General features: G+C 35.6%; 1 protein-coding gene across 1 annotated transcript in view; it reads left to right on the top strand.

The window, feature by feature from the left end:
- The window catches only part of PREX2 (phosphatidylinositol-3,4,5-trisphosphate dependent Rac exchange factor 2), a 169,154-nt gene that overhangs the window by 59,145 nt on the left and 89,305 nt on the right, over window positions 1–20,704 (top strand). The window contains exons 8-15 of the mRNA XM_058832482.1: window positions 1,903–2,006; window positions 8,913–9,062; window positions 11,687–11,831; window positions 13,082–13,182; window positions 16,888–16,991; window positions 18,317–18,366; window positions 18,891–18,966; window positions 19,754–19,826. Coding sequence (XP_058688465.1) covers window positions 1,903–2,006; window positions 8,913–9,062; window positions 11,687–11,831; window positions 13,082–13,182; window positions 16,888–16,991; window positions 18,317–18,366; window positions 18,891–18,966; window positions 19,754–19,826 — 803 coding nt within the window. The remainder of the gene's footprint in view (window positions 1–1,902; window positions 2,007–8,912; window positions 9,063–11,686; window positions 11,832–13,081; window positions 13,183–16,887; window positions 16,992–18,316; window positions 18,367–18,890; window positions 18,967–19,753; window positions 19,827–20,704) is intronic.

The following is a 20,704-nucleotide window of genomic DNA, read 5'->3' on the forward strand; positions in this document are numbered from 1 at the left end:
TATTTAATTCAAGCAATTGGAAAGAAAAATTATATGGATGCAGACTCCTAGTGGTGAAATGTGGGGGAAGAAGAATCTGTTTTGTCAGCCTTCCACAGCAGGTTATATGTGATGGCCTCCCTCTCTCCTAGGAAGTGTAAAGAGTCTGAATTTTTAGTTCAAACAAATTAGTATTGTAGCTTGTGCAATGAAATAAGTCTCTACAGATTCAAGAGTTTCATGCCCTATATTTATAATCAGGGAAAACAGCCAGAAAGCTGTTGCTTGCTGCATTCCAAAGGGCAATTCCTTAGTACAGCAATGAACTTCTGTAGATAATGTTGTGAAAAATACGGGTTCTCCTATGTACGTATATTCCTCTTGATGCTCAAATTTGTCTCTTTAATGAGGAAGTTGTTTTAAAGTAGCCACTAAATACATATTACTGGGTAGGTATTTGATAGATTCCAGGATACATCTTCTTTCAGAAATTTCTGATATTTGTTGAAGTTTATTGTCCAGCAGTGACAAATAAGTTGCTGGTTACATAGTATGTTTTCAGTTGTCCTCCACTATGTTGCATATTTTTGTAGCCATATTCTCACTAAAATGCACTAATGGATGAAAATCTCAAAATGCAAGGAAGGTTGTCTGTGGTTTCTTTAGTTTTGAACAATCAAGTCCTTTGCTGGTACCATGGTGGCATCTCTGCAGATATAGGAGTAACTCAATTTAGAATATAATTTCAAAGTTTAAGATGGGAAATTGATCGATTATTTCTGGTAAGATACTTTAAATATTGATTGGCGAGTATGTAAAGAGAGAAATTCCATTTTGTTAATTTTACAAAAATTGTCTTGCCTTTATGGTCTGAGATATTTTATGTAATTATTAACCATCCTTTTGTGGCAGAGTTGTATAGACATGGAATGCCATATTTGGGTTTACAGTTTTAAAATTTAGTAGAGCTATTTGATTTACTCACTTTGGAAAGAATAAAATATGTAATACTTTATGCTTTATACTGGTTTTGCTTTTTTTCTTTCTTTGTATTTTTAATGAATGAATCAATTTTTTGAATAAAAAATTTACTGTGTAGTATTACTCATAAGACAGTAAAGAAGTAATGATTGAGAGGCAGGTAATTTCCTGAAATTAGTACCTCTTTGGAATGAATGAAGGTCAAAATCCAGGAGATCCTTTATTCTTAGGAACTGACCTTTGTTTGATATACAGTATTAATTATCATCATAGGCAAAAATGGATAGACAATAATCCCTGGCTTATCTGAAAAGCTGTCTAGGGGTTCTCCAAAGGCATTTGCTTCACTGGGAACAGTTACAGCAATGCAAAGTCTTTTAGAATATATTGCAGTGAAAGTGCCACAAAACCCCAGCAATCCTTAATTACAATTCTTGGTTAACCCTTATATTAAGAAGGAAAAATGTTGTCTTCATTCTTCCCTACATAAATCCCATTTATGATGCTAATGTACGTAGGTCAAGATTTGTATCCAAAGATGTTCTCATATAATTCTTTTCAGTCACATGAGCCCCATGCTGAATTTCTAGACTAACATAGGGAGACCACATCAGCTAGGAGGAAAGGCTCTCCTTTTTTTTGTCTTTGATGGCAAACAGCATGTAGGTACCCAAGTGTTGGAACAGAGCTTTTACAGAGTGAGACTTTCCCGATGAGCTCTCATTCAGGCAGGAATTTGCAGCTTGCTCGTATCAGCCGTAGCACCTTTGCACTTCCATCAGCAGTGTCCCCATTCAGCAGCGGCTTCCACAGTTCAGTTGCACAGGTGTAAAGGCACTGTGATCCTCACTGTGGTCTCTAAATGCTGCATGTACAGGTAGCAGTGTAGAAGTGTAGAAGAGGGGAGTGGATGACGTGCTCATCTGCTCTTTCTTTTTTCAGGAGACTGAAGAACAGCAAAGCATCTACTGATGGCCACCGTTACCTTTTCCGGGGCAGAATAAACACGGAAGTGATGGAAGTAGAGAACGTAGATGATGGAACAGGTGAGTATATTTGTCTGGCTCATTTACTGAGCTGTCTTTTGAGGTGCTCATATCAAATGCAGCTTCATAATTTCTTTGAGAGTGGAGAATGCTCCTTTATATTTAGAAAGAAAGAGGAAGATGCTGCTTTAAAAGCACTATCTATTAATAACAAAGTTCTGCTTCTGAGACACATCTTTGCTTTCATCCATTATTAGCTGGGCAGCCATAGACGACTATTTTATGCTTATATGAACAGTAGTAAAATAAGGTGACATTTATTGCTCAACTGAAATTGCATATTTAACTTCACTTTAAAGCATTCCAGCACTCTTAAAGAACTTATCCCTAGGTACATGGTATATTTATAGCAGCAAGTGGAAAACCTACCTCTTTTGAGATGAAACACTATAAATGCTAAAATTGTAACATAAGAAAGGTTTTTAAAAAATATCTTTAGGGATATAAGCTGTAAGATTACTTGAAATTTTCCTGATATACATCAGTAAAGTGAAAACCCAAAGTATTCCTAGACATGTCAATTTTTATTTTAGAAATTTGAGTTTAACCTTTGAGCTTAACAGTAATTACTTTTCCTTGAAATTATAGTATTTTGGTCTTTTTCAGTGTAAAGCTAAAGAAAAATAGCAGTATGTGAAACTTGCAGTGGCATTGCAAATATGTAAGTCTGGAGGGGATTTCTGTGAGTTATATATTGCTTCTCCTGATATTTTAAAATAGTGTTAGGTTTTTCCCCTACTATGGATTCCAAGCATTTCTCAATGCAGTTTTGTTCTAAAATTAAGAATTAATAACAATGATTTTACTTTTAAGTAAGATTCATAGGAATTGAATATTTATTTTTAATTAAGATTTTTTTTCTTCTATTCTTGAGTTCCTTGTGTTCAAAATAGTTTGCTCACTTCTTGTTTTACAGTAGAATTGACTTGGATAACAAATTGACTATTGCTCTTATTGCAACAAAATAGTTTTTTGGAAGACTTTTGTCTTTTCCTCCATCTCAAATTTTAAAGTCTTTCAACCTTTCTTCATGTGTTGTGTTTTTATTTTATTTCTTATTTTATAATTTTTTTTTTGTCCTTTGGATTTTGTTTTTTGATCAGTTTGCTTCCGTCTCTTGTCCTTCACATTCAATTTTATAAAGAAATTACATTAATAAATGCCTGAAATTCACAACTGAAGTGTCTAGAGCTGGAATTTTACTGCTGCCAGACAAATTACTGTAGTGCTGCAACATGGGATGTCTGCTTCTAATCCCAGAATTTTCTGAGAGCATTATTTTTCAGTCCTTTCATTTGTGTTCCAGATATATATATATATATATATGTATTATATAATTAAATATTTATATATATTTATATATTCATATATTTATATACTGTATTAATGTCTGAAAGTAGGCCTGATAATTACTTTCTTTCCTGCAGTGAATTTTATCTTATCATTTCTGCAATTTGTTAAGAATTCAGAATTCACATCTTGTTCCCCTAAGCTCTTGCAATGCTTCTTGACTTGGTTCCATGAACAATGTTACCAGTGAACCATTTAAGCTATTGATAAAAGTGGTGAAAAATGCTGAACATAAGGTAGAGAACTGTGGTGTCAGACTTGATTCATTGTCTTTGCTTACCAGACATTTTTTTGTAAGAACTCCTTGACATCTGTTTTGGGTTATGTCCTTCACCAGGGCCACTGATCTAGTTAGTGATTTCAAGCTATCCATGGGTACACTGCAGTGAATTTCTTCAAGCCTCTCTGACTTAAATATATTTTACTCAATATTCTTTACCCTGCTATTCCCCTTTTCCAGCCTGTATCCCTGCCCAATGCTTAGCTTTATTTGTATAAAATCTCAGTATTTTGTTTATGCAAAAAAGACAGTTGATTATTTCAGTCTTTACTGTCATGTACTGTTTGGACTTTCATTTATTTTCTTTCATCTTCTTAAATATGCTTTAGAAATAAAAGGAAGTTTCCCTGTTTGCATCATGTCACTTTCTAAGACAGCATCTCTTTGCTTGTGAGTACCCAGAGGATTATACCCACCATCTTCTTCCTGATGAATATTCCAAGAATGCTATTCATCTTTATGCTATACTATTCATCTTTAGCTGATTCCTCCTCACATATTGCCATGTGTTTAGTGCTGGATTTAGAAAATGTTTCTTTGATCCTCTATCTGTCCTACATGTCTTCATTTACTTGTTCTAGCTATTCACCCTTGGTCTTTTTCACGCTGTTCATTTTCCTTCCTGCCTGTTTGTTTTCTTCCTTAATGAATCTTCATTTATAATGTGGCTAAGCACAAATAGTCTTCCTCTATGCTCCAGACACCAGTTGTCTAATTTCCTTCAGCCACAGGAAATTTTGCTACTGTCCCCATTTCCTATAGCCTTGCGCCCAGTCCTGGAGGATTCATGATTCCTTTCCCCTTGTTCTGTGAGCCATATCAGATCTTGTCACTTTTATATACACATTATTTCCAAGCTCCATACTCCTTTCCACACTTCTGCGACATCATTAATAGTTTGGTTAGTCTGATTTCTAACTTATTAGAGTTGGTGGATTCTTAATCCCTGCAAGCATTTGAGGTAGGATTGGATGGAGCTCTGAGTGATCTGATCTAGCTGAAAATGTTCATTGCAGGCTATTTCTAAGGGCCTTTCCAACCCAAACCGTGCTATGATTCTTCTTACCTACATTTTTTCCCTATCACCATATTTTCTGGTTTTTCCATTTCAGTTTATCCAATATCCCAAAATTTATTTTTCCTTGTAATTATTGCTATTTCTTCCCTCTCTCCTTTGGCTCTTTGAAATATGGAAATTCCTGTGTTAATTTCCTGGACTATGACGTCTTTCTGCCTTTTTCTTGTCATCCTTCCCTATTTTTTATTTAACTCTACCTGCTCTTTTCCTTCCTTGCGAGCCTTCTATATTCCCTCTCCTCACACAGGTATTTTTTCTTTCACTCAGATCATGATGTTCTTCTCTAACCTTCATCTGTTCTGCTTTCTTTACTGTTCTCATTTGTTACACCCTGATGTCTTGTTCTCGTCCCCTGTAGTCATCTGTGTTTGAACTGTAACCCAGTACTGTTCTGCTGCTTCCTTTTTGTGTCATTGCATTCCCGAGAGGAGTAGTATGGTTATCCTAGTGTCACTCACATTGGCTTTGCATGTGCTTTTTTTGGTATTGTATTATTTTATTCTCTTTAATCATCTATTACCTATCAATTTATGTAACTCCTAATTTAGAGTGGAAGCTTTGGGTGCAGAGTTTATTTTCATATTTTCAACATATTTTCATATCTCTGCAGGACTCTTTGTCATGCACCCCGGGTGGATCTCTTTATAGACATTAAAGACTATTGAGTTTAGATGATACATCCACAGTTCCTCACTGCAGATTTTGGGATCCCCTGCTCACGTTATATAAGGAGCCATGGGGCTCCAGGGAACAGGGCAACTGAGAGTATTTGCTCTCAGCATTGGTAGATGTAGGAATGTAGTCTTCGTTGTTTGTGAGTAGAGCATAGAACTAGCAAAACAGATTCCCAGTGTAGTTTATTATCATGCTAATGACATGCCTACAGAAATTAACAAAGCTTTTTCTGAAAAGCAATTTTTCTTTGATGAAATTAGGCCTTGGCTGAACAGTACAGTTGGTGTAAGCTTTCCTTTTTTTGTTTCAGCACCATGAAGCACTCTGCTTTTTCTTGATTGCACTGATTAAAGTGGAATGCATATTACTTATCAGGGCAGATTATTCATGATCTTAAAATAATGTGGCTACACAATCACCTGCAAGTATTAGAAAATTGATTTTATGGTTATCGTATTCTTTATTCAGTACCAGTTTCTAAATTCAGTTTTGAGAGAAAAATACTTTTCTAAGAGGATTCACCAGTTATTAAGTGAATGGTACTTAGTTTATGAAGAAAAGCACTTGAGACTTAGGAAATACCAGATTTATGTTTGCCTCTAGTATAGTAGTTCTGTCCTCTCTAGTCTTGGAATGAGGCATGATATAAAAAAAAACACAACATGATAAAAGTAGCTGGAAACTACTTCAAAAAGTATACATGGAGGATGGCAGATGATATTGTGCAGCAATTATTTCCTTGGTATTTCTGAGCACTGATGGTCCTAAGAACCTCTAAGAAACTTAAAAGAACTTCAATAGAGACCTTTACAAGGGAAGAAAAAAATTCTTTTGTGTATAGCTGCAACAAATTGCTTCTTATGCATCACTCTTTGAACAATATATTGTAGTTCAAATTACAAGCTTTAATGTAGTCACGTTAAAAGATGATGTAATCTTTCAACACCTTTCCTAGGGAAGTTGTAGTTTTAATGATTTGTTGATCCTGCTTGTTCAGACTTTGCATGGAGCAAACAGCAGTCTCGTGCTCTTCTTCCTTCTGTAACCATTATGTCAGGTTTGCAAGTTATTTGTTTAGCCAGACTGGCAGCTGTGATTACATTGATGTGAAGAGTGTGCATATGTGCAGAGCAGCTGGTCACTCCAGACATGCACACCTCCTGGCTGGCCAGCAGCTCTTGACCAATTTTTGCCCAACATCCAGTCCAAAGAAGGCAGGAGTTTATATGGGATGACAGTGTAATGCTGAGCTGCTCTTGCCTATGGACATAGGTGTATGGGGAGAACAGAGTGCTCATGGCAGCCTTGGAGAATTGTGGGGGTTGCTCCCCTTCTTGGAGAGTGTGAAGAGCAAAGCAGAAAGCAGATGTGTTGCAGTTAGAAATGGGGGCTGAAGTCAGAGTAGGCATCACAGCAGTGTGTTACTAGCACAAAGCTGGGCAACTGCTGCACATTTTCATCCACCTGAGCTCAGTACTCTCGTAAGGCAGTCACACTACCTAGCTTAGTGATGGGGCTTTTCCCAGGATTCTGTGAGTTTGTGGTGGAATGAGGTGAGTGTGGTCAAACAGCCAGGGTACTCCTGGCCCTGCAGTTACAAATCCTCAGATGCCAAGGAAGCTGCATATTTAATAAGTCATCTCTACATTGAGAGGTTCAAGTGTCTGGACACATCATTTTTTTATGAATTAAGCTACTAAGTCAATATCAAATTTTTGTCCAAAGTGGGAGGATCTAAATCCATTTATGAGTTTGAGCCCTCATTTTTGATTTTGTTTTTGGCCACAGTTTGAACTGCTATGGTTCAGTGCACCAGTAATCATTTCCCTACACAATGTGTCTTGTGATGGTAGACATACAGTAACAAAGACCACAGGAAAATGATGATCCTGTAGTTTTATATGTATACACCTCTAACTTAATAAATGAACAAAGGAACTTCCTCCAGTAATGCTTCTGCCTCTGATCTCCAAGGGTCTGCAGCCTGTCAGTTGAGAGTTTCTGTCTGAGACTTATTTCTTGTCCTTGACTTTTGGGTCTGATTTTCTAAGAGTACATGAATAGTATGATGGGTAATTTTCAAGAAACAATGTTTTTAAAGAAACAAAGGGTACTATGCATAGGCTATAAAAATATGATAAATAGCTAAGTGGCATAAACATGATGTTGGAAAAATGACTTAATTTTTTCCCCTGTCATAGACTTTCTTGCACTTTTTTACGTACTTTGAGTACTAGAAACTTCTGTTGGTTTAGAATTAGCCATCAGTCTCATGATTTTCTAGTAGTTCCTGACATTTCCCAGCCCAGTACACAAAGCTTGGCTGCTTTCCATCTAATTAAAATGCAAAGTTATTGAAAGGATACTAGCATGTCTGCTGAGATTTATGATAAATCTTAGCAAGCATTTCAGCAAGGGTTTCAGTTTCAGAAAATCTCATCTCATCATAAAAAATAGGGCTGAACAACTGTCTACTAAATGAAAAGCTGCATAGTTATTGAACTAGTTCAGGGTTGGCCTTAGGACTTTTTTGCTGCTTAATGAAAGTCGGTGGTGAGAAAATATTGACCTTTGATTTTTCTTAATGTTTTGTATTGTAGTTGCTAGCTCTAGTTTTTTAGTCTGTGTTTTATGAAAAAAAGATTATTTCTTATCAGAAGGCATTTATGCCTCACTAATTTTCCCAGGAAATTCATGTAATCCTAGTGAAGGTTAGTTAGGGGGTTAGGTTAGGGATTTCTGAATGACATTTATGGACTAGCATGGTAAAATCAATTGCTATGGAAGTAAATACAGAGTAATAAGTAGTAAATAGTTTGATTTCTATAGCATAGATATTTTTACATGTCAAGTGTCAGGTCTAGTTCTCTAAGAACATTATCAACCCTTACCTTTCATAATTTGCACATTGAACATAAAGCTGTTAGGAACATATTTCAGGAATTATGCATTTGGATTTAAATCAGAAAGATCTTTATTATATTTCAGTTTGTTTAAACTAGTAAGGGTGAATATTTGCTTATTCAGGTAACCAATAAAGATACACCAAATATCTCTGTTTTGATTAATTGTGAAATTGAAATTGTATTCCCCCCCCACTGTTATATTTAGTCCTTTTTTACACTTAATAGTAAATCAGTCAATCAACACAGGTACTCTGAGAAATTTAAGGGGAAAAAGCATAATACTGCTTGTTTAAGGAATTATTACAGTTTAACACAAAAGTACTCCGAGTAGCATTATCTTTTTTTTAACCGGACTCTGCCTGTTTTAGTGTCGACTTTATACCTTCTTCCATATGCTAGGCAAATCTCTGTTACACTTTACAAAGGATACTATTTACTGAAAGTATTATTAAGTTATAACATAGTTCACAGTGGCACAGATAACTTTAAATTAATCTTTATTTTTCTGTATTTTCTGGGCTTTTATGTGTGGTGATAAGTTTTTAGTAATTGTGACAACTATTGCTATTGCTTTTCTTGAGAGTTGGTGCTCTTTAAGCAATTTTATCTATTCCCAGCTGACTACCACAGCAGTGGCCACACTGTTATTAATGGCTGGAAGATCCACAACACAGCAAAGAATAAATGGTTTGTATGCATGGCAAAGACCCCTGAAGAGAAGCAAGAATGGCTGGAAGCTATTTTGAAAGAGCGAGAGAGAAGAAAAGGTAGGTTAATAAACTTCCTTGTGTTGCTCTGCCAGAAAGCCATACTGTATTTTTATGTTCAGATATAAAGCAAAACCAGCTGGTAGGCAAACTTGTGGTGTCAGGTTCAGCTGAAGATTTATGAATACCAGTCTGGGAAAAAAAAATCAAACTTGTACTGGCAAGGGCATAATGTCTTGGATCATATATGCTGGTGGTAAGTGCTGTTTGGGAAATGGGGAGATGATTTAATCTCTGATTTTACAGCTTATCCTCAACCAGTACAAATTGTCATAAATTCATTGATACCTGTGTATTATCATGGTTTGTGGTCTCTGAGGGTCTATCCTAAATGTCTTGTGGGACTTGTATGCACTGATTTCCTTTGTGACTGGCCATTTGAATCATCAAAATGAGCAGGCTTTCTGTGTTGGGTCTTAATGCAGATGATCCAAATTGTGAAATGGTACACAACACATTCACAATTCCACCGTGGATGTATTGTCTCCTATCCAAGAAAGTAATCACCATTTCCAATCACCTTTGGAAAACCACTCTCTTTCTGAGTAGCTGAATTAAGGTGGAAGAGTACTTGGTTGAAATGTAATCCTGATCTCAAATGTGACCACAAAAAACTTCATGTGTTCAAGGTGAAACCAGCACAAAGTAGAAGCAGGGAAAGTTGTTGCATCATCATTTGCTGGAGCTAATTTCATTTGCAAGCTCAAATATCCTAATTAGTAATGTTTTTTGGAGCCTTGAGATTGAAGGAAAACATGACCTTGTATTTAGGTCTGTGATTCTTTTCCTGATTTTTGTAGATTTTCCATGCCTGTTGGAGTAACTGTTGGTTTGTGCCTCTGTTGTAGATGGGCACTAAAAATATTTTCTTTTAAAGCTGAATACTGTATTTTCTAGAATCTGTTGTAGGACCAGAGTTTTGAGGAGGGTGTCTTAGGACAGGCTAATCAGTAGTGTCATCAAATTTGTAGCAGAAAGACTAAAAAGATACTCTAGAGGTCTAAACTCTCGACACTTAAAATATGAAAAATGTTTAAAAAATGAAAAAGCAATGTGGTCGACTTGGTACCAAATGCAAAAAAAACCCTCAGATTTGTCTGTTTCTGAATAGGACCTTGTGTGGAACTGACTAAAATGTTTTCAGTAAATCTTACTTCTCTGTTTAGTTTCATGTCTCCCTTAGGTTTTTGATGCCTTAGGTAAGAAGTACAAAGAGTAAGTAGTATTTTATGTTGATGAATTCTTACTATTTCACACTAATCAACTGAGCAGCTGGTAGTTGAAATGAGTTGGAGCTAAACTTTGGCAAGTTGGAGATGTGAGGTAGCCATCCCAAAGCCAATGCATGTCTTAGGATTTTAGCATCCTATGATTTGTGGAAGCTTTCAGGTCCTGATGCTCACAGTGGGTTTGCCACCAAGGAGACAATGATGAAATGAGGAGGAGATAAAACACACCAAGATTCAGATTGCAACACAGCTTTATCAAAAACCAAATGAGTTGGAGGACTCAGAGATTCAGTGGACTGAGAGAAACAAAACCTGTACTTTTACTTGGAATCCATGCAGCAGAAGCTGAACAAAATGGAGACAATGCCCTGAATTAAGTGACTTAGCAGAGTTTTCAGCTTTTATAATAAAATTATAAACTAGGACCACTTCAGAGATGGTATTTGCTTGCTAGGGGAAATCAAGATGTATTGGAAACTTTTTGCAGAAATTTTCTGTCAGTTTGGTGGCTTTCCTGTTAACACCTGAGGTATTCAGCAAGTTAGAAATTTATTTCAAAGGTGGTCATCTTTAAGACTGATGATGGTGTGATGACCTTATTTGAAAAGTAGATACAAATAACAGCATCAACATCCTATAAGCTACAGAAGTATTATATTAGTTAAATTTTTTTTCCCTGGGGTACTCCAAGTTTAATTTATTTGTGTGACATCACTGCTATCTGGTTCATGGATAATGAGAGACAATCCTTATTCAATACTTAGTGCCCAGTACTACTGTTAGCTTCTTCTCATGACAGACATATTCCTACAGGCTTTATTTTCAGAACTAAAGAAATACCAGGCCCTTACTCAGATGGATTATCATAGAATGACTTGGGGTGAAGTGGGCCACAAAGATCTTTTAGTTCCAACTCCCCTGCCAAGCCTAAATGCTTTTGTGGAAAAGGGGTGAATTAACTATGTGAACCTAGCACATGTATACCAGATAACTTGTTACTACTATTAACTGGAAATTTGAAAAATATTACTTTATGTGAAGATCTTTTTATTATCATATGGTAAGATCAAAACCAAGGCCCTTTGTTTTAAACTTGTGAAGACATGACTTGTCCCTTGCAAATGTTCATATACTGAAGTCAGTTATTTTTACAAAATAAATGGTGATGTTGATGGAGTAACAATTTTCTCACTTCCCTGTGAGAAAAATATCTTTTGGTTATGCTTTATGAAGATCAGATGTTCATGGTTTAACTCAATCGTGAGAAAATAATGAAAAATGGTTCTTTAACTTTTTTTTTGTATGTAAAGTATCAGTATTGTTTCTCCATTTCAGGGAAGGTACTGAAATATAATGGCAATATCACTTCATAAAATGTTAATGCATTTTTGGCAGGTTTAAAATTGGGCATGGAACAGGACACTTGGGTGATGATCTCTGAGCAAGGAGAAAGATTGTACAAAATGATGTGCAAACAAGGGAATCTCATCAAAGACAGGAAGAGGAAATTAACCACTTTTCCCAAATGCTTTCTTGGAAGGTATTATATGCATTTGATAGCATGAATTCTTGCCATCTAAACCCACATTTTAAATCTTCTTTGGGATTCTGTAGAAACCGCATTTCATTTGTAATGTCTGTTAGGCCTATTTGCTGCACACAACTTAGCCAGAATGTAAAATGGTCTGCCTGAAATTTATGAATGTGTACTCATCTTGCAAAGTAGTTCTATTAAAGAGACAAGGCTGCAAAGGGCATGATGAAAATATGGAAATGCATCAAGTGAATTAGTTTCTCTCAAGAAATAATTCTCAGCTGGTTTAATGTATTTTGTCTCTATAATGACTAGTTTGGAGTGTAAAATTTTATTTATTACACCTAAGTAATCTTTGTCTCTTAAAACAGTCCCTGTCTTCCTCTTGCTTGAAGGTCAGGAGCAGAGTTACTGAATAAGGTTTACACATTTAAATTATCAGGAGGATCTTCAAAATGCCTTATTATACCTATGGCTTCAGAAGACTGAAAGAGAAATGGGTGCCCTAAAAATGTGTATATGAAAAATTTTTTTTTTTTTGAGAGACAGAAGGGTTATCACTTATTTCATTTGGCCATGAAATAAGAAGTATGAAAACTTATGACCCTAAGTTAAGTGTGAAAAGCATTTTTATAAAATAGAGTGTTTTGCACAAAAAAGTTGTTGAGAAAATACCACTGGGTTCAAAAAGGGAAATAAAACTTGGGAAATTCTTATGCACTGTCAAAAGTGACACAGTTGAAGAGAAGTGAAATCAGAATTAAGATTAATTATTAGATAATTAATTATGGTGGAATCATGTTTCCTCAGTGAAGTTGCTGGATGCAGATGAAGAACACAGTCATGGTGAGGAGCCATTTAAATCTACCATCAAATGGCTTCTTTTCAGTGCCAACTTTGGACTGAACTGTTTTGAAGAATGCTTCTGCTGGCCCCAGGGTCACCAGTTAAAACCCATGAATGTGAAGGCTGCACTACCTTGTTGCACTTTTCTTTTGATTTATAACGTGCACATCTTATGTGCTATGGATTCATTTCTGAGCAGAAAAGGTCTCATGGGAAACCATGTGTGGTTATGTTAAAATAATAGACAAGCTGTAAAGACTGAGTGTTTTCAAAGGCGGCATGACATTTAGAGGAACATTGGGCTAAAGAATCATTTAGGAGACTAGTAAGAAGCACTAGTCATGGAGAGGGACATGCAGTTGACCTGGTGATATGAGATGTAAAGTTTGTTTTCTGTATCTGCTTTTCAGTGAATTTGTGTCCTGGCTGTTGGAAATTGGAGAAATACACAAATCTGAAGAAGGTGTTCATCTTGGCCAAGCTTTACTAGAGAATGGCATTATTCACCATGGTAAATATAGTTAGTTTTAACTTACTTGTTTTCAAAGTAATTTTTGTAACTAGAATGGACTTAATTTTATTTCAAAACACAAGACAGCTTGTTGAATCTGCATTATATCCTTGCAGGGGCCTCATGGGGATGTTGCCCATGTCCATAGCAGAGTTACTGGGAAAGGCTCCACTGATTGAATCAGATTTCCTCTGTGCTGTTGGGATCACAACATCAGGAAAAGGAACCTAGAGAAACATTCTCTTGTAGGCAAAAAGAAATTCTGGGGAAACACAGAATGGTACACTTCTTGTAAGGATTCTAATCTTTGTTAAGGCCCTATTATTTTAGGGATAGGTGTTCAGCTAAGAATTTTACATGACAGTGAGTCACAGCAGACTGTTTTGATAAATGTGGCTGCTCATCTGTTAGATCTTACAAGTGGAGCTGATGAATCTGTAACCCAACAGTTTAGTCTTTTGAATTTTAAGGCCTTCACTACATTTTATCATTACTAAAATCGATATTTTTTTATGCTGAAATTTGCAGTCAACTCTCTGCATTTAGCTCATTGTTGAGAGACGTATCACTGAAAGGGTTCATTTTTTTAGCCAGTAAGAAGGTTTGATTTCTGCAGGTAATTTGCTTTGGCAATATTTTTCTCTAACCAGGACATGTCCTTATCTCTGTCATTATTACAAGGTATAGTCCAACAGGACCATATTAGTAAACTGGAGAAACTTCTGGTTTTGAAGCCATATTTTACAGAATCATATATGACAGCTACAGTCACTTGAAACAAAGCTGTCAAGTTAGTTACCATTTAATCATAGATCCAGGGTGTGAATTCAAATGGAATCTTTGATAATATAAATTTTAGTACTTTTGTACTCCATCCAGCAATGAATTTAATACTTAAGTTATTTGCAACGATTTTCATGTCCTTGACTGGAAAGAAAGTGGGAGAAACAGTGCCACCGAGCTGTCTGTGTTTTAAACATACAAGAAGTAGCAGGAAAAATATTAAGGTTATTCATCAGTCTTTATTTCTTTAATGTCAGTCTCCATGATTTTCCTCCACCATCATTCAAAAGTCAGATGCTATTATGTTTACTACACACACTGAATTGTTTTCAATGGAATGATTCTGTTGCTAGAGATTCTTCTCCTCATCTTGTAATTTATATCCTAAATACACCCATAGATTTTCTCAATGCAAAGTTAAATGAATATTGTGTAACTTCATGAGATAAAAGGGTAATTATATTAGAGCATAGAAATGTGAGCCAGACATGCTACTTTGAATAGTGAATCCAGCTGTGGTTCACTGAAAATAGCATTCCTAAAATAAAGTTGAATGAACCATCTGTTTTCACAGAGGGAGCAAGGGAGGAAGAACGTTTGGCTGTTATTTACATTGCAAATATTGTAGAGGCCTTTGTTGAGAGTTTGCATATTCACTAGGCTGGCCATTATTGTCACTGTGCTGGAGCTCATTCTAGCAATGACAGAACCATGTTGTGATGGACATTGTTGTACTTCCTAATGTGTGAACCCTGGCAAGTAGAAAAGTTACTGTTTTTCCTTTTTCCCCCTTACACTTTTATATAAGAGGAAAAAATCTGTTTGTATGCTGCTATTTTAAATCTATCTGGTGGAATTCTCTGATATCTGGAATGACTGATACCAGTCAATGGAGTGAGGTACTTTGTCCACTTGCTGCAGCTGATTAGAGGTGGAAGCCTTGTCTCAATGGATTAAGGAGCTTTGTAGTTACAAACAATCTGAATATCAGATAGTTTTAAAATGAATAGGTATTTATGTGGCTGTGCAGTTTCTTGGGCTGATGGAATGATCTGATCAGTTCCCTTTCCATAGCATGTGCCATATAAATATCTATCCCAGCATAAATGTGACTACAGTGTAGGAAATGACACACAAAACAACTCGGCCTTTCTTATTTTTGTGGTAATGCAGCTTTTTTGTGAGCTTAAGTGTTTGAAACCCATCATGTTCCAGCTCTGTGGAGTTACTGTCTCAGTTTCTGGTGCACTGTGTTAAGTTGGGACTGCAGAGACCAAGTGGTACTCATGTTCCGCAGAGGGCATAGCCTGCTCTGTTTGGCATGGGCATGCAAGAAAGGAAAGCTTTGTCATCCTGGTTCCCTACCAGTGCATCCCTGTAAGAGTGAAGAATAAATTGCTTTTAGGCAAAACTCTCTTGATGGTGATTTTTAATTTTTGGAACTTGCTGGTCATAAAGAACTCTTTTTATATGTTAATCTATTTGAATACATTATTTTTCTTCAACAGCAGGAATATCTTTTAATTATAAAGCTAGAAGACATATTTTTTTCATAGTTAAATGATCACAATCAATTAAAAGTCACTTCAATACTTACATTAAGCATTATATGTGAAAATTTCATGTATTTAGAAGCAATGATACATAAAAGAGCTTAGGAATTATTCTGAATAATTATCTCAGTGTAAACCATCAATTCAAGGCAACTGGAATAGTGTCCTGGGCTTTACTATTAGTAGATATATCAAATGCAGGTAGAGATGTTGTTTTGCTCTTGCACATGACACTGGTGAAACCACTTAATATATGAAGTTCAGATTTTATATCTGTGGATCAGATGCTGTGTGGAAATACTGAGGAGCTTGAAGTGGCATGAAAAATGACAGACAGAAGGCACCTCACTAGACAAAGTTTATGATGCCTAACTAAATTTTTGGAAGAGGATTATGTATGATGACTTAATCACTTGCTGTAGGAAGGCATGCACAGAATTACCGAACTCTGTCAGGTGTGTTACTCTGATAAATGAAGACATTACAGCACCTCCTTTATCAGTTGATGACATGTAAATTGACTTTCAAAATTAAAGCTTACAACTGCAAGCAAAGCTGTAATTAATAAAGTAGTTATCTTAGGATGGAGATAATGCCTAAGCCTGTCCTCAACCATCAAATGGATCAGCTGTTTTTCAGACAGATTTGCAGCAGAACAGTTTCCAGGAGAATCTTTGTATCCTATGACATGACTTGTTTTGACAAAACTGTTTAAATTGTGAGGTTAGTTGCTGGAATCTTGTGAAACTTTGGAAGTCCACCTGTTAAGACCCTTTTTCCCAGGTCTTTTGGGAACTAGATTATCAACATCTTTGTAATAATTGCCAGTCTCTTGCACTTAGGATGTTTAAGTGGCTGTATATAGAGGAAGATGTTCCTCTCTTCTTTGCTCCCACAGCAAGACTGGTCAAATGTCTTGTGAAGTGTTTGTATATTTACTGAATCATCTGAGATTGGCCTCATAAGAATAAGGACAGAAAATAACGTGGATGAATAATATGAATACTTGCAAAATAAGTCTTATTTGGCTATTTACTTAATAAGCTTTGCAAAAGCGCTGAAGACTAAAAAGATTTGAGTGCCTAATTTTTCATACTGTCCCCTGCCTGTCTTCCTTATTCTTTGCCCTGTGACTTGAAATTGTTTATTTTCTTCTGAGCTACTTAAATGATGTAAGAAATACTGTCACCAGTGGCATAAAGGATCTTAGGACAGATGATCTAATTTGACTTCCTGGCCTCCCTGTTTGAAATCTAACTGTTGCTGTGTTTAGGGCTCTTATTAGAAGAAATGATGCTGACCTTCTCTCTCTTTGGTTTCCTCAAAAAGTCATCTAACAATGCCTGTTTTTTGGATTTTTTTAATTTAGTTACAGATAAGCACCAATTCAAACCCGAACACATGCTGTACAGATTCCGATATGATGATGGAACATACTATCCCAGAAATGAGATGCAGGATGTGATCTCCAAGGTACAGAATAAAATAGTTGCTATTATTAGGAAGAACACATCAGAAACTGAGATTCTGCTTGAAAAGTAATGTAAGATTTGCTGGATAAACAACATCCCCTCGCAGTTGCCACTCTATATTAATGTGAATCAAATTCAGTTTTCCATTTGTAAGCTTTTGGTTAGTTTTTACACATTTTAAATACAAAACGACAGTTTACTATTATGTAGTTAGAGTTGCTATTCAGTGGTTTCCTATGCAGGATGCATTGCCTGTGTTTCTGGGTGATCCTGAAGCTGAGATTCAGTCTATTGTATTTTTCAGTCCCTTCTCATAAATATGAAGATATATGTAGGAAACTGCCTTCAAATTTCTCTAAGATCTGAGTGTCCTTTATTAGAGCCCTAACAAGGCAGTAAACCTATAGTCACATAGATGTTTAAACCATCTACGTTACTGACAACAATGAAAAGATTGATCAAAGTTGCCTTTAAACTCATTAATATTCAATTTTTTCTTGATTTGGAGTCAGTAGAAAATGTCTGAATTTGGATATTCCACTGCAGTGTAATTTAATTTTTGCTGCAGTATAATTTAATTTTTGCTCCACTTGTTGATGCAAAGTCTGTCTAGAGGAATCTACAATACTGAACTCCCAGGCAGAGCAAAGTATCTAATTTGACACAACTTTTAGTCATTATACTTGCATATTGTAAACATAATTGCTTTTTGATAGTTTCCTAAGTAATACTAATGTGTTTTTCTTTTTTAAAATACAATTTCCTGATGGTAGTTTCTTAAACTACTCCAGATGTATAATTTATTTGTTTTTAATAGAAAACATTTCTAATCTTTGAATCTTTTTTACATTTTTAAAATTGATTAGTTATAATTCTAATTTGTAAGCAAAGTATTGATGCATATAATGAAATGCAGTAATTTTTACTTTAATTACTCAGTCGTGTGTAGAATAGCAACCACTGTTTGGGACAACCTTAATGCATGGAAACATTGATTTATTTTTTGTCTGCTTTTCTTTCTTGGTATTTCAAACCTTCAGAATTTTTTAATGCTACCTTAAGGCTAATCTGTTTTGCATGTATCTCAGTAAGCTTAGGTTAGATTGGAAATGATTTCGTTCTCATAATTTATTCATAAATATTATGAATAATATCATAATATTGGGAAACATTGTTTTGGCACATGAAAATACATAGAAATTTGAACAGACATTTTTACTATGTATATGAAATCCACTGACAGCATACAGGCTTCCTTACGTTGTCCCAGCCTCTTGTCTGTGATGTGAATGTGTGGTTAACTCAACACCTCCTTCTCTTTAACAGGGTGTACGACTGTACTGTCGCCTTCACAGTCTCTTTACCCCAGTAATTAGGTGAGTCCAATTGGGAAATCCTGAGGGAGTCATTCGGAAGAAGTGCATGGAAGAAGTTGTGTTTTAATGTAGGAACCTAACTCATCCTTTCAAGATTAGTCTTTCGAGAGTAATCAAATAAGATTGAAATGTTATCAAGACAAAAAACATAACTGAACCACTCTGCCAACTCTGCTCAATATAACTTTTTTAATGTACTTCTAGGTCCTGATGGATATGCTTATGTGCTCACTGTATATATTAGTGCACTCCTTTACTAACACACCATTATTTCTTTTGAAGAGTCCCTGCTGTAACAACACACCTGCCTTTATACTTCAGTGACAGTATCACCCAAATAAGATGTGATCAGCCTCCTCCTTTCTGTCTACAAGGCTTAATTTGCTATATTTTTCCTCCAGAGAAAATTTCTCAATCATTATTAAGTGCTTAATTCATGCTTACACTATAAGCTACAAGTATTTTCCTCTCTCTTCCTATCCTTTGTTTGATTTTTAAAAATTGTTTTGTGTTATTTTGAACAGGGATAAAGACTATCACTTGAGAACTTACAAATCTGTGGTTATGGCTAACAAATTCATAGATTGGTTGATTGCCCAGGCAAGTAGACATGTTTGGATTTATGTATGTTTTGTATTTAAATTCTGATTTGAAAGCTAGAGATATATCAAGAACAACATACAGAGACTTTGTGTAGGGGTTATGAGAACAGTGTGTGTAAGTGTAATCCTCTTAAACTAGTAAAGTAACAGAAATCAGCTTTCATCAGCTATGCTTTTCATCCCTGTTGTGCTCAACTTCCTTATTTGAAATTTAATTGAAATGTTTTGATGACACTTAGCTTTGTGATTCAGCATATAACACTGTCCTTGGCTTAAAATGAAATGAAATGAGAAACTCTAAATTACTAACTAGATGAGCAAAAGTCAATACCAATTTGCTGCCATCAATTCTGTTTCATTTTAAATAAACGAGAAAAAACAACATGGTATCCTGTTCACTCTGCCAACATGCACTAGTTCCATAAAATAAAAGTTTAAAACTTCCATGCTTATAGATTCTATTATGTTCAATTTTTATGGAGAATGCAGTCTTACTGAAGTATTTTCCTATTTATTTGTAATATAGTGTTAGAGTAGTTATTTATTTGTAATAGAGTGTTATGGCATATAAAGGTTCCTTCCAACCCAAACTACTCTCTGACTATGATAAACATGTATATACTGCTGTTTTGTATATATATATATTCTAGAAATGTATACTTAATGGTAGAGGTAGTGAATGTAATCTACAGCGATTGCCATCCCCGTGAGATTATGCCATTGTGCACAGTTTCCATGTTGCTAATGTGTTAAAATATGTTTAAAAATGTACTGTGTTTTAACAGGGGGATTGCCGGACAAGGGAGGAAGCCATGATATTTGGTGTAGCTCTTTGTGATAATGGGTTTATGCACCATGGTAAGTAAACACATTCTGTATAAGCTTACTTGTATGTTTACTTATGCTTACTTTCTGTTTAATGTTATCTGCACAGTTGGAAGGAAATGCAGGGGCTGATAAAGATATTACAGAACAGATGGAACATTCTTCTATCACTAAAGAGATTGATGCTACAATCTTCAAGGAAAAAATATCTATTGTATACTCTGAAAATCATATCCAATTTTATAGCACATGCTGAGGAGTTAATCCGCTAAAGGATTTAGTGGGGGCAGTTTTATTAGTCACTTTGCAAGAAATGTCTTAAGAAAGTAAGGTATGTTGGCACCAATGAGACAATAAAAAATATTGTAAAAAAAAATGTAGGAAAGAAATTTTGGGGGGAATTAATGAAGTATGGAAGAGCATGACTTCAAAAAAGTGAACTGGTGAAAATGGGAGAAAGTAGATTGGAGAAAAATGAGAAAATTATAAGGACAGCAAAGAACAAAGAAGGGAGAGGAGACCAGAGTCTGCAGCATCAAAATTAAGGTGAACAAGGACCCATCAGAGGGAAGATTTCAGTGAAAGGATTGCAGTAGTAGGTCATTTACTGAAATGAAAAGAGGAAGAATTTTTTTTTTTATCAGCTTGTTTAGACAAGGGGTTGATAACATACTCTCCAGTGTTGTTCATTCTTTTTCCTTTGACTTTTGAACACACAAACTGCATCCATTGGCTGTTCTGCTTGCTTCCACATCCCAGCAAACATGTTTCTAATTCTAAACCATCTGGACAGTGCCAGAACTTGGTGGTGAGCATCTTCAGCAGCTACCCAGTACTTTTAAAAATCATATTTTAAAATCCCTTTTAGGAAGAAACCTTATTCTTGGTATTTTCACTGAAACTATTTCAGG

Source organism: Poecile atricapillus, chromosome 2, assembly GCF_030490865.1.
Source record: "Poecile atricapillus isolate bPoeAtr1 chromosome 2, bPoeAtr1.hap1, whole genome shotgun sequence".
NCBI classification, from domain to species: domain Eukaryota; kingdom Metazoa; phylum Chordata; class Aves; order Passeriformes; family Paridae; genus Poecile; species Poecile atricapillus.